Source organism: Typopeltis vanoorti, chromosome 20, assembly GCF_054136105.1.
Source record: "Typopeltis vanoorti isolate ZY-2024b chromosome 20, IOZ_Tvanoo_1.0, whole genome shotgun sequence".
In the NCBI taxonomy this organism is placed as follows: domain Eukaryota; kingdom Metazoa; phylum Arthropoda; class Arachnida; order Uropygi; family Thelyphonidae; genus Typopeltis; species Typopeltis vanoorti.
The window spans coordinates 30,538,438-30,553,712 of record NC_143568.1 but is presented as its reverse complement, the minus strand read 5'-3'; the positions used below and the strand labels follow the sequence as shown (position 1 = coordinate 30,553,712).

Sequence of the window (15,275 nt, the reverse complement as noted above, 5' to 3'; positions counted from 1 at the left end):
GCAAAGAGATTATGGCTTACTTGTATAAGGCTTTGATCATGCCACATATGGACTACTCTGCACATTTAATCATCTGATTTTCAAGGGGATGAGGATGCATTGGAGAGGGTCCAAGAGAAGGTTTATGGAATGACAGCAACCAATTCATCCATTCTATTCAAGTTTTCCTGCAAAGCCACAGCATTTGCTTGTGGCTTTGCAGGAAAACCACTTGCAGATCTCACTAATTCAATAATTTTTGATCTAGATATATCTATCAATACTATTGAATTCTTTGCCTTTATTGCTGATTCTGTTTAGCTCTTAAAACATAACTAGAAAGAATTTTCAAATAGAAAGAAGCTACAACTGATTCCTCAACCAAATCTCTCACCATATTTCCATGTTTTTCACTTTTTTTCTTGAGAAAACTAGCCCCACCATTCAAAGGATCATCCCTAACATACTTTTGTTCTCTAACTTATTTTCATTTACCGATTTTTTGTTTTATAGTAAATGTATAGGAGAAGGATAGCGATTTGTAACCAGATCATTATACAAATTGCATGTCGTATTACTAAGATTTCATTTTAATTCTTATAATTTAGCAAACATTTTTTATTCAAAAATAAAATAACACATTCAAATACTTACCACCCAATTTAGCTGCCATTAGGTATACTGCTAAAACTTCATTGACTCCTCCCAGTCGACAAGGATCAATCTGACAAAACTGTAGTGCATTGGCTTGTAAAAACTGTTTAAACATAACACGATTATGACACTGTTCTCCAGTTGCAACTCCAATACCAAGTGGGTTAAGCTCCTAAAGATGTATAAGGCTTTATGATAAAATCAAAAGCTAGTGAACACTATTATCTTCTTCCCCTCCCACTTAAATACATGTAATTTTTTAGAAATTTCACATTGAAAGTTAGCTGTTAAAATCTAAGCTAACAGTTAATAATTCCTTCAGTTACCAAAAATAAATACAAAATTTTAAAAAGCAAAAATACCTTTGCAATTGCAGCATGTCCAAGTATATCATCTGGACTGGTAGGTTCCTCAATCCAAAATGGTTTATATGAAGCCAACTCTTTCATCCAATGAATAGCTTCAGGCACATCCCATCTCTGGTTGGCATCTACCATCTCATAAATAATATGTACAATGAACAATTTATTTTAAATGAGCATTCAAAAAATAAAAATAAAAATTAAAATGCAGAAGCAATTGTAAACTTTAATCACAAATAACAAATTCTGAAAATTAAAACAAAAACAGACTCGAATCTTATATTATTACTAGTAGAACTCTGCCAAGAGTTAGGCAGGGCTATACATTATTTCCAGATATTTCAAAATCTATAGGGACCCACATCTTTAAGTTCAGTTGTGGTTGTTATTATTGATTTTTATGGCACAAAGACATCAAAGGTCATACTGTGCCAGGACACAAGTTACAGCAGTGCATATGGTAGACCATTAGTAGGACAATCACAGATATCCATGCCCACAGCGGGATTCGAACCCCCAGGGGGGGGCAGTCATTTTGAAAACAGTATGGTGTGAGGTGGAAGTTGACAGAATGAGATATTTGGTGGGGTACTGCTACAGGCTAGAGAATGTGAAGGGTGCAGGCATAGAAATGTATAGGCGACTTGGCTTAGTGAAGGATGATCATTATGGGCGATTTCAATTATGGCAATACGGATTGGAATGAAAAGATAGAATAAGGAGAATGAAGTTTTCGAGTTCTTAAGATACAAAAACATTAGGCAATATGTAACAGAGGGCACATAAAGGTTAAGCATCTTAGATCTGGTTATATCATCAGAGGAGGTAATTGTGAATGGAGTGTCTAATCTTCCGACTGGTGAGAGTGACCATGAAGTAATCACCTGGGTGTAGCCAGTCATATGAGAACGTCTGTGAAGAACAGAAGTATGTGAAAGTACAAGGCTGGTGATGATGAAAAGCTTAGGAGACAACTGGGAACTATAGGATGAAAAGGAATTGGATGGAAAGGAGACAGATGCTGCTTAGGCACTGATCAAAAACTAGTTAACAGCAGTAACATCTGAGAGTATTCCAAAGGTAAAAAGCCTAAACAGGGAAGTAAAATTATTGATGATGAGGGAAATATTGTCAATGGTTTTGAAGCAGTGTGGTGGTTAAGAGGACCGATATTTAGATAAATGTCACTATAGGCCAGGGTGGTGATGAAGAAATGTATAAGTAACTTGAATTAGTGATCAAGGGAAGGGTGATTAGTATGGGTGATTTTAATTAGTACAGTATAAATTGGAATGAAGAAATAGCATTTGGGAATAAGGAAAATGAATTTCTCAAGTTCTTGAGATACAATGATCTCAGGCAGTATGTAAAGGAGGGTATGTAAGGATTAAGAGTTTTAGATCTGATCATTTCATCAGAGTATGTAATTGTGAGTACCTTTTTGCACTTCCCACCAGTTGGTGAAAGTGTTCCCGAAGTGATCACATGGATTGCAGCTAGCAATATGAAGACTTATGTGAGGAAAGGATATTATATATATATATATATATATATATATATATATATATATATATATATATATGTGTGTGTGTGTGTGTGTGTGTGTGAAAGTAAAAGGCTGGTGATTATGACAAGCTTAGGAGACATCTTAGAGCTATAGCATGGAATGAGAAATAAGGAAATAAATACTGCTGCTTGAATAGATTGTATGAGTGGGTAACAGTATGGAATTGTCAATTCAATGTTGCAACAACCAGATGCAAAGTATATATTTGGTGGAGAAATTTTGGAGGAAGCTGAGGAGACCATGGAGTGGTGATAGACAAGTATCTGAAGTTCAGAGGATGAATGAGGGGATTAAACATGAAATCTGGAAGATGGCACTTTGGAGGCAGCACAAGATGAATAAGAGTGATAATCAGTTACATAAAGAGATAAAGAACAGGGCCAGGAGAGTGGCTGAATTGGTAAGGACAACAAAAGTACAGAGTGAACAGAAATTAGCAAATCAGCCAAGAAAAACCCTCATGAGTTTTTCAATATGTGGCAAGTAGAAAGAAGAATGATTATGATAAGATGTTAATCTTACCATAATCAGTGAGCAGTTCATCAAGGTGTTTCATTCTCAGTATGAAATCAGAAGCTCAAGTGTAGAGAATGAAATGAGAGAAGACTTAATTGTGAACAAGTAAGAGGTATATGAAGATTTAAGTAAGCTAGATGTCAATAAGGCAATAGGGCTTCATGACATATCACCATGTGTCATAAGAGAATTTTCCAAGGAGTTAGAATCAGCCTTGGCCTACTTGCTTAACAAGAATCTTGCAACAGCACAAGTCCTAAAGGAGTGGAAGGAAGGCAAAATTGTTCAATTTCACAATGGTAGTGAGTGATAACGCTAAGGCAACAAATCATAGGCCAATCTGTATATCCTGTGACAAAGTATTGGAGAGGTTGGTGAGATATAGGATACAAAATTGGATTGATAACAGTGGTATTCTTTGAGCTTGTCAGCAAGGTTTGTTTTAGGGAAGTGTTTTACCAATTGCTTATATATTATAACAAGGCAGATGCATATACAGTGGTATACTTAGATTCTGCAAATGCTTTCCACACCACAAGTTGGTAACTAAACTGGAGCAGATTGGACTGGATGATAGACTAGGTCAGTTGGATAGGTGAATAGGTATCAGCAAGTTGTGTATGGGGGGGGGGGGACTATCTCAAAAGAGGAAAGTCATTAGTAGTATGCTGCTGCAGCAGTCAGTGTTGTAACCATTGTTGTTTAATTTGTATATTAATGATACTGGGATAGGTGTAACTGGTGATATACAACTCTCATAAGTTTTACAGATGATGCAAAACTTATGAGAGTAATGAGGAATCAAGCAACAGTATGAACTGTTAATTCAAAGTGATAATTCAATGCAAAGTGTAAAGTTCTGAAGTTTGGTTTGGCAACAACAGGATGCAAAGTCTCTTATCTCCTCAACTTCCTTGGAGGAAGTTGAGGAGATAAGAGACTGGATTGGTGGTGGACAAGGATCTGAAGTTCAGAGGTCACACTGTACAAGTTGTGAAGATATTACATCAGATTATGGCAATGATGTGGAGGACCTTAACTTATAGTAATAAAGAGGTTCTGGTTCCATAGTATAAGGCCTTGATTAGGCCTCATATGGATTATTGTGTACAGATTTGGTCCCCTGGTTTTAATGGTGATGAGGATATATTGTAGAGGATCCAAGAAGAGAGGGGATAAAATTGAGACATTTAGTTGATAAAAGGTTGTTACCAGGTTAATGTGGAACAATTTTTTTTTTTTTGTAGAATGGGAGAAGGGAGTAGAACAGGGGACAATCCCTGGAAGGGGAAGATATGAGCACAGTGTACGAAGTAGGTTCTTTGCATGGAGAGTGGTTGGTGAATGCAGATACATTGAATAAGTTTAAAGCATGGTTTGATGGGCTTTGTGTATAACAGTGTTTGCCTACCATGATGAGTCTTTTTGACTCCATGGAGGTCTGGAGTTAATAATAATAATAATAATTAACAAAATTAGGCTTATTAAGAAAAATACTTCACCATAACAGACCATTTGGACCTGAAACATAAAAGGAAGACGGGATGAGGTGGGAGATTACTAACAAGGTATTTGTTGATTTTGTATGATACTGATTGAATTACAATAAAAATAAGAATTTGATAAGTTGCATCAGTAAGTACACAGTGTGCTCATTAAGTAATGAGACAACAATTATTATATCAAAACTAACTATATTTGGAATTATCAATTACACAGATATTCAAAATAATCTCCCTCCAATTCTATAACATTTTCATCTATCGTACAGGTGTTTGAAGGCACAGTGGAAGTCCTGAACAAGAACCTCCTTCAGTCTCTGGGTCACTGTGCGTTAGACGTCCTCAATGCCCATTTTATCTTTGGTAAGAGGAAAAGTCTGCAGGAACCAAATCTGGCAAATAGGGGTGGGGATGCTCAATCACACAGATCAACTTCATAGGCAGCATGCAGTGCACAGGCATGTTGTTATGCAGCAGAAACCAATTGTTGTGGAACAGTTCTTTCCTGACATGTCGCACGTGCAGGCATACAGACATTGCATTATTCCTAAATCATACCAACTGTTCACTGTGGTGCCCTCAGGAACAAATTCGTCGTGGATAATTCCAGCAGCATCGAAAAAAAACAAACAATGATCATTGTCATGACATGTGATTTTTGCAACCTGACTTTCTTATGCTGGGGAAGGGGAGGAGATGTTCCACACCATTCCATGCTCTGGCATTTCGTTTCCAGATCAAACTGAAAACACCAACTTTCATCACCTGTGACAATTCTTTGCAACACATCATGATCTTTATCAACTGTATGGATGAAATCTTGACAACACGCAACCCGATACAACCCCCTCTATGTTCACGTGTCAACGTGTACTGCACAAACCTCAAACAAATCTTCCTCTTGTGCAAATCTCTTTCTAAAATTAATCTGCCCATTTCCTTACCAACACCAAGCTGTACAAGCGAGTAGCCTAATAGTTATTTGTCTGCCATGGGCAACAATTTTCCTAGCATTCACCACATTTTCATTTGTCCATGTAGAAACTGGCCAGCCACAGCATTCTCCAGGGACTTTCTCCCCTCTTTAAATGTTGAAAACAGTGAAACACCTATGCACAGCTCAGGCAGTCATTGCCATAAACTGTTTTTTTTAGATCTTGGTACACTTCTGTATAAGTTTTTCCTAATTTACAGTAAAAGTTTGTCACAGCTCTTTACTCTATGATGCAACTTCTGACACACTGCACTCACACTCTTATTTCAGCAGTTGCCACACAAAAACTGCTGCATCACCCGACTCGAAAGTTGCACCTGCAATTACAAAAACACTCTAGCAGTCAAAACTATAAAAATGTTTGTTACTTTTATTCCAAGGACTGTCCTGTAAAAAATCAATCTCATTACTTAATGGCACACCATGTATGTGCAATTAAATCAAAACATACTCACCAAAAGTTTCTCTTCTCCTATTTCTTCTCTAACTATTGCCAGCCTTTGCTTATCTTCCTCAAGGTTGGCACCAACTTTAACTTTAAATCTAGATGTTATAAGTAATGTTATTAATATAATGATAACAAAATGCTAAAGCACAATCTGGAAAGGGGAGGATGCAACAAAATATGTAACTAAACAATACAGCAAACAACTTTCCAAATTCTATGAAAAAGAACTATAGAGTGTCATTTCAAAAGTTCTTCACACTGAATTCTTTATGTTAAGCCAACCATTTATTTAATAAAATGCATTTACAGGTATTCTGACTTGTCGCTGTTGCCCAACATCTGGATAAGTCTTGTACTCCTGTTAACTTTTTTGTGTTATTTGTGTTTAATAAATCAAGTCACTTCAGCAGATCACTTCTCTACCTTGTGACAATCATCATGCTGTCCTTGTCAATGATAGAGAAACGTTTACCATTTCTTTCATTGGAGAAGGGAAAGAAACAGATCAAAGTTTGTTGGGACTATATTGGGAGGGAGAATAACTTGCTACCCATCCTTTTTTATAAGATCATCTACTTCGTGTTTCACATGTGGTCTTGCAATGTCAATGAAAAGCCAATAAAAAATGCAAGTGTGACTTGAGTCAGATTATTCCTCCATTTTGAAGTTATATTTCCCAGAACAACAGAAACATAAAACAAGCGCACATCCCACTTACCATACATGTGTGGTGTGTAAAACTTTTGTGTTCTACTCAGATTATGGGCAGTTTCTTGAATACAATACATTGTATTCAAGAAACAAAAAATTCTTTAGGCAGATATGACACTGAACAAAGCAATATTATTATGATTATTATTGTCATTAGACCTCCATGAAGTCAAAAGACTTATGAGAGATTCTACCATCACACATAGCTCATCATGCTGTCCTTAAATGCATTCACCTCTGCACTCCTCAGGGAATGCATTCAAATCAATCCTCTACTCATCATGCAAAATAATCTAGTTCCCTTGCTCTGTCCCTGCTCACACCCTCTTTATAGAGCTTTACACAGTCTCTTGTTCTCTCACTGTCTATCTCCCATTCTATGAGAAACCTCGTCCCATAATAGTGGTAGTAGTGATTTTTATCTGTTTTGTTGTGTTTTTTTCATCAGAAAATTAGAGTATTTTAGTGTATTAGTGTATATTTTCGTGTTTTTAGAGTATCAGTATATTTATAACATTTTTATTGTGATATTGTCAACAACATGGAACCAATGCAACAAACAATGGTGGCAAAGACCATGTTGTCTGGCAATTTGAATTTGAGGGATATTATTCTGTGCAGTGTATGTGAAATGTACGCATTAAGAAAATTAATGAGTATGTGGAAGGAAATTGAAACTGCAGAGAAAGTACGTATTAAGTGTTTAAAAGTGAGTGTCTGTTAGGTGACGAGAACGCACTAAATACCGACAACAAGATGGAAAATGATGTTAATAATGTTGAACATGCAGCCGTGGAAATAGAGGGGAACGAAATGGATATCAAATAAAGAAATAGCGTGCTTAAATGTTATCCTTCATAGGACAAAGTGCAAAATTGAAAAACTTCAGGCAAGAGTTAAGAAGGTCCGAAAAAAGAAAGAAGCAGGTGATCCGAAAGAATAATAAAGACCAACCAAACAAAAAAGAAAAACAAGTTAAGGAGAAAATTATGTATGGGGACTCAATAATCAGGGGAGTACTTAACAAAAATATGACAAAATTGTGTTTCCTGGGAGTAAAAATTCACAATATTATCCACACACCATTCAGATGCAAAAAGGTAAGTCAAAGGAAATAACTGTCTTGGCTGGTACCAATAATTTGAGAGGTGAGAAGTATTCTATGAGAGAGGATGTAAAAGAGTTGTTAGAAGAGGCAAAACTGAAGTGCAAGAAGGTGAAGATTGTGAGTCTCCTACCACGCCATGATAGAGGCAAACTGAGGAGGAGGGCATTGATAGTCAATGAGTCTATACGTAGATTGTGCAAAAGGAATGATGTAGAATTTGTGGATCTGTAGTTTCTGTTTGACATAAAGAAGGATTTGTACAATGTGGATGGACAGCATCTAAATGGTTTTGGTTTTAGGTTCTGGAGAGAGCTTTGTTCACCGAGCATGCTGATGTGCAAATTCAGGGAAACTTAAGCAATTAGGGTGGAAGCAAGTAGTTTGTGTGAAGGCACCCATGAAGTGAGTGAGTGTAAGAATCACCAAATGAGGAATCTAATCTCTCAAGCAAAAATACTGAATAGGGTAGTCAATTCAGAAAGTAAAGGTGGGTGGGAGAATAAAGGGATGTTGCCGTTTCTATATACTAATGCCAGAAGTATCACGAACGAGGAGGAGGAGTTTCTGGCATTGGTTAGTGCGACCTCGCCAAAAGTTATAGGCATTAGTGAGACTTCACTAACAGCACATGATCTAGTTACAGGGATTGAATGTGAAGGGTTTAGTATTTTCAGGGAAGATAGGATGGGGGGGGGGGAGGAGTACTGCTGATGATAGCAGATGAATTGCAACCAAAAAGAATAGGAGACAGGCAGAGGGTAGCTGTTCATTTGAAACAATCTGGTGTGAGATTAAGACCAATAAGACAAAATATACAGTTGGTTGTTGCTATAGGCCAGGGAGTTCCACAGATGATCTGGAAGACATGCATCGCCAAATTAGTACAATGAGTACAGGTCAAGTGATTATTATGGGGGACTTCAACTATGAAAATATAGACTGGAAGGAAGAAAGATGGCAGAAAGCAAATAGAATTTATATACCTGCTGAGGAATAACTACTTAAGGCAGCATGTAATGGAGGGGACTAGGGGTGGGAGAGTATTGGACCTGGCCAAAGGATCAAAAGTGCTATCCATAACCAACGTGGTCACCAATTGGTGAAAGTGACCATGCGGTCTTGACTTGGGAATGTAAAACATGAGGAATATTCTATCGAGAAGGGGTATTTGTGGACCTACAAGGCAAAGACATGCTTAATAGAAAGCTTGAATCGGTACCATGGCATAAAACACTGCAGGGTAAGGATGTTAGTAGTGCATGGGATATAGTTACGAGTCATCTTGAGGAAGCAGTATTAAATTATATACCAAGGGTAAGGAGGATTTATCGGGGTAGGAGTTAGATGGATGAGTAATATCATTAAGCACGAGCTGCAGAAGAAGAAAATGCTGTGGAGGGTATATAAAGAGAAAGGTAACCAGCAAACTCATGAACAGTACAAGGCTCAGGCAAGAAAGGTGACCAGCATGGCAAGAGAAGGCAAAATCAGATTATGAGAAGAATTTAGCCGAGCAGGCCAAAGGAAATCCCAAAAAGTTCTTTCATTATGTGGCAAGTAAGATGAAAAATAACTATGGAAGATTAACCTTAATGAATGATGGTGGTTATGAGGAGACAGCAGCAGATAAAATAGTCGAGTTACTGAGTGACCATTTTGCAAGCATATATCTTCTGGTGAGATTACTGCTTTAACCTATGTGACAGACATTAATGTGGGAACAGAGGTAGATGAACTGGGAGCAAAATCTCAATGTAAATACAACTGGGGGGATTACTAGGGTTTTGCGAGAATATGCACGGGAACTGGCGATGCCTTTGACTAAACTGTTTAATTTAAGTCTCAGTTCTGGTAGAGTTCCAAGGGAGTGGAAAGAGGACAAAATTAGTCCTTTTCATAAGGCTACAGTAGCAAATTATAGACCAATTCAGTATCTCAGGCATGGCGGTAAAAGTACTAGAAAAAATGGTAAAAAAAAGAATTCAAGAATGGGTACTGTATGACCCTCGTATAGTATCATATTTTTATGATACCGTACGAGGGTCAACATGGCTTTGTGAAGGATCGGTCACGCCTTAGTAATTTACTAACTTTTTATAATAGAGTAACAGCTGAGTTGGATAAAAGAAATGGCTACACGATGATTTTGCAAAGGCATTTGACAGAATACCACATGCCACACTGTTACACAAATTAGAACAAATTGGGATGAAACATGACACTGGTTAAGTGGATAAGAGGGTGGCTGCTGGACAGATATCAAAAAGTGAGATATGGAGAGGCAGAATCGAGGCATAAACAGGTAGCTAGTGGTGTGCCACAAGGTTCAGTGCTGGGACCATTGCTGTTTAAATTGTATATAAATGATATAGGAAATAACCTGAAAGGAAATATCAGTTGTTTTCTGATGATGCGAAATTAGGTAGATTAATAGTTAATCAAGGCAATGTGAAGAGCTTGCAGGAAGATTTATATTAGCTGGCAGTATGGAAAAAAGTTAATAGGTGTCAGTTGAATGCTAAGAAATGTAAAGCTATGCATTTTGGGATAAATAAATTACAAGCTGTCTATCACATTGATGGCACTGTACTCTAGGAAATAGATGAAGCTAGAGATTTAGGGATGGTGGTAGACAGAGAGTTAAAGTTTAGAGGACATATTGCTAAGGTTGTTAAATTAGCCCATAAGATTACTTGGCTAGCGAAGAATTGTAAATTGTATATAAATGTTTAAATTGTATATAAATGATATAGGAAATAACCTGAAAGGAAATATCAGTTGTTTTCTGATGATGCGAAATTAGGTAGATTAATAGTTAATCAAGGCAATGTGAAGAGCTTGCAGGAAGATTTATATTAGCTGGCAGTATGGAAAAAAGTTAATAGGTGTCAGTTGAATGCTAAGAAATGTAAAGCTATGCATTTTGGGATAAATAAATTACAAGCTGTCTATCACATTGATGGCACTGTACTCTAGGAAATAGATGAAGCTAGAGATTTAGGGATGGTGGTAGACAGAGAGTTAAAGTTTAGAGGACATATTGCTAAGGTTGTTAAATTAGCCCATAAGATTACTTGGCTAGTGAAGAACACATTAACAAGTAGAGAGAAGGAAGTTGTAATTCCTCTTTATTACGCTCACATCTTTGATAAGCCCACATCTGGGTTACTGCTCAAGTCTGGTTCCCTGTGGATGAGGACGCAGTGAAGGATTCAGGGGTAAGTGGCCTGTGGAATGTCCCATATGAGAATAGATAGAAGGTGCGTGGATTGCAGAGTTGGTTGATAGGCAAAAAAGAGGGAATATGATAGAAACATTTAAGTTGCTTAAAGGATTTTATAGGATAGATGCAGGGGAAATGTTTCAGCCCTTGGCTAGAGTGACCAGAACAAGGGGTCATCCCTGGAAGTTGAATAAATGTGTGGTCAGTAGGGGTGTCAGGACTAAATTTTTTACTTGGAGAGTGGTGAATGAGTGGACTGGGTTGCCAGAGTCAGTTATGAGTGCTTTGTCTGTTAATGGGTTCAAGAAGAGGTATGATAGATTGGGTCTCCCATGATGAGTCTTCGGACTCCGTGGAGGTATCCATATAATAATAATGCAAAGCACATATCCTTACGGACAAGTATAATGCTATGCATTATATTTGTTGCGACCTTTATTGAGGTCTGATCATTGGAAGCCAGACCCAGAAGTGATATCAAGGTTGAAGTGATGCAGAAGTCTTATTTCCATATACAAGTAATGAAAAAGTGTCACACCTTATTCCTAAAATACTCTGGATTAGTGATATGTTGAAAGTTTTTTTTTCACTTGGTTATAGTATAAATTAAAGATGCCAAGAAATTATATTCTTGGTTTAATCCTTTAACCAAGTGTAAGCATCTACTTCAACCTTGGTATCACTTCAGCATCTGGCTACCACTGATGAGACCTCAATATAGGTCGAAACCAGTCTGGATAGTGACCCTTCCCAAAATGCACAGCATTATACTTGTCCATAAGGATATGTGCTTTGCATTAAGGGATACTAAAGTAATTATGTGAAGTCATTGGACTCTATATACAAGTAGCCCAGTAGTAAAGTTACTTCATGCACAAACTTTCTTTGTTTACACTTGGATAAAGGATGAAACCAAGGATATAATTTCTTGGTATCTTTAATTTATAGTATAACCAACTGAAAAAAGCTTTCAACATCATGAGCCTCATTCAGGCAGAAGAATTGGTAACAACATTTAATTTATGAATACAAGAAAGAGTTGCATTGCATGTGTATATTTGAAGAGAAATTAAAGATTGCGAATCTGCTGTCTCAGTATGATAGGACAGAACTAAAAAGAAAGGCCATGATTGCCAGTGAAAAGATTGCACAGGAAGAATGGTGTACAATTATGCAATGCCAGATATAATTTCACAGGTTTCTGATTTGAAATGGGTTGGTAATGAGTTGTGTATGGTGGAGCAATATCAAAGAGGCAGTAGGTTATAAGTGGGGTTCCACAGGGCTCAGTACTGGGACCTATATTGTTTAACCTTTATATCAATGACATTGTCTGTGGATTGAAAGGGGATATTTAGTTGTTTGCAGATGATGCGAAGCTGGGAAGGGTTATTAGTAATAGTGCAGATGTGGTAGCCCTGCAAGAGTATTTGAATAAGCTAGATAGATGGGCAAATGAATGGGGGTCAGTTTAATACAGCAAAATGTAAGGTTTTGAGATTTGGGACACGTCAATGGGACGAGTTAAACTGGAGAAAGTAGGGGAGACAAGAGATCTGGGATTGATGATTGATAGAGACCTGAAATTTAGGGGACATATTGCAAAGGTAGTGAAGGTGACACAGAGGATTGCTGCAATAATGAGAAGGACACTGACCTGCAGAGATAAAAGAGTTATCATTCCATTGTATAAGACTCTGATCAGACCACACTTAGACTATTGTTCTCAGATCTGGTTCCCAGGATTTGAAGGGAATAAATTAACTGTGGAAAGGGTACAAAGGCAGATAACAAAGATGGTGTCAGGACTGTACAACACGTTATATGTACGTTACTTATGAGGATCGGCTGAGGGAGTGTGGACTGCAGAGTTTGTTGGATAGAAGAAGGAGAGGTGATATGATTGATACTTTTAAACTGTTGAGAGGTGGTTACAGGGTTGACACTGGGGAGTTCTTTCGCTTGGTTGAACAGCGAGGAGTCATGACAAGGGGCCATCCCTGGAAGTTATGAAAGGAAACTGTGAGAAAGAGGGTGAGGAGTGGTTTCTTTGCATGGAGGGTGGTTGAACCATGGAATGCATTGCCTGACAGAGTGGTGAGAGCGAGAATGGTCAATGCATTTAAGGAATGGTATGACAGACTTTGTGTTTCCTAGGAGGGACCTCCCTCGATGAGTCTTGATAGACTTGTGTTTCTTAGAAAGGACCTCCCACAATGAGTCTTTTGACTCCATGGATGCCTGAATAATAATAATAATTATTATTATTATTATTGGAACAAAGTGATGCTGAGATGTATGTACATGAATGCAACAAGTATCAGGAATAAGGTTAGAAGTTTTGGGCATTGGGCAGCTCAACTTGGCCAAAAATTATAGCCATCAGAATCAGAGACCTGATTGACTGAAATTATATAGTTACAGGGTTATAGCAGACTCACAACAATGTATTTTCAGGAAGGATAGAGGGAACATGACAGGAGGCAGAGTATTGTTGATGATAGTTGAAGAATCACTACCAACAAAATCAGAACTTAAGGAGGATTTTAGGTCTGAGGAAGATGGTTCATTTCAGTCAGTATGGTGTGAAAATAGAAGCACATAGGACAAATTATATTGTTGGGTGCTGCTATAGACCATGGGGGGGTCCACAGGAGGGATATAGATGCCATGTACCCAGATTAGCATAATGAGCGTAGGCCAATCAGGTGGTAGCTCGATTGGAGGCAGGAAAGAGGACATGGCAAGATGGAAGTTGGATTTATACAGTTGCTAAGGAATAATTACATTAAACATGTTATAGAGAGAGACAAGGGGTTTGAGTTGGATCTGCTGCTAATAGCATCAGTAGATATATCCATAACCAAGGTAGACACTCTGCCTTCAATTGGGAAGTTGCCAAATTGTCGTGGAATTCTCTATCGAGAAGGGTTTATGTTGAATTATAAGGCTGGTGAACATGGGCAACACAAGAGTCATCTTGGAAAAGTGCCATGGCTTGAGAAGCTACAAAGAAAGAAAGAATGTCAGCAGTGCATGGCAAGTGGTCAGAGATTGCTTGAGAGTAGCAGTATCAGACCACTTACCCAAGGTCGGGAGAATAAACCAAGTTAGAATTAAGTGAATGAGTAGAGATATAAAAAAAGAACTGTAAAAAAAAGAGAACATTGTGAAGGGAATATAAAGATAAAAGGGATCGGCATACTCATAAGCAGTACAAAGTGCAAACAAGAAGGGTGACTAGTATGGTAAGAAAGGCCAAATCAGACTATTAGAGAAAATTAACTAAAGAGGCCAAAGTAAATCCAAAAGAGTTTTTTGACTGGTGTCTGTTTATTTGACTCTTTTTTGAAAATGATTATGATAGGACCACCTTAAACAATGCTCATGGTAGGAAGTTGACTGAGCCAAAAGAAATAGTTGAGTTGCTAGGCATAGGCATATCATCCAGTTGGAGATTTACAGTTGCTGATGTTACAAAGACACATGAAAATTGAGGTAGATGAACAGGAGATGTTCAGAATAAAAAATATGAATGTGCAAGAGAATTGGCATTGCCTCTGATGAATTTGTTCATTCTAAGTCTCAGCTCTGGCAGGGTTCCAAGGGAGTGGAAAGAGGGTAAGATAGCCATTGCATAAAGGTGGCTCCAAGACAGAAGTAGCAAACTACAGAACAGTTAATATATCAGGAGTGGTTGTTCAAGTATTGGAAAAGTGTAAAATACAACAATCGGTGGATATGGATGTGATACTCTACACTGAGCAGCATGGCTTTGAAAAGGGTAAGTCCTGTTCGTAGTAACTTATTCACATTTTATAATAAATATGACAGCAGAATTGGATAAAGGTTATTGTGTAATGGATCAAGGACAGAACTGAGTAAAGGTTACACAATGATACTGCTTGACTTTGCCAAAGCATTCGACAGAATACCACATGGAAAACCATTACAAAAGTTGGAGCGGGGAATGATTATGAGGCTAATAGCATAGATAAGGGTAGACACAAGAGAGTAGTATATGGTAGATTGGAATCCAGGAGAATGATGGTGACTAGTGGAGTACCTCAGGGTTCAGTACCAGGGCCACTACTTTTTAATTTGTATATCAATAACACAGGGAAGATTTAAGAGGAGATATTCAGTTGTTTTCTGATGATGCAAACTGTGGAGAGCAATAGTTGATAGAGGTGATGTAGATATCCTACAGG

At 37.7% G+C, this 15,275-nt stretch overlaps 1 protein-coding gene across 1 annotated transcript in view; it reads right to left on the bottom strand.

Moving 5' to 3' along the window:
• The window catches only part of LOC150095329 (mitochondrial enolase superfamily member 1-like), a 198,785-nt gene that overhangs the window by 31,492 nt on the left and 152,018 nt on the right, over positions 1 to 15,275 (bottom strand). The window contains exons 10-12 of the mRNA XM_090409917.1: positions 6,030 to 6,117; positions 996 to 1,130; positions 634 to 805 (exon numbers count right to left, since the gene is read on the bottom strand). Coding sequence (XP_090266043.1) covers positions 634 to 805; positions 996 to 1,130; positions 6,030 to 6,117 — 395 coding nt within the window. The remainder of the gene's footprint in view (positions 1 to 633; positions 806 to 995; positions 1,131 to 6,029; positions 6,118 to 15,275) is intronic.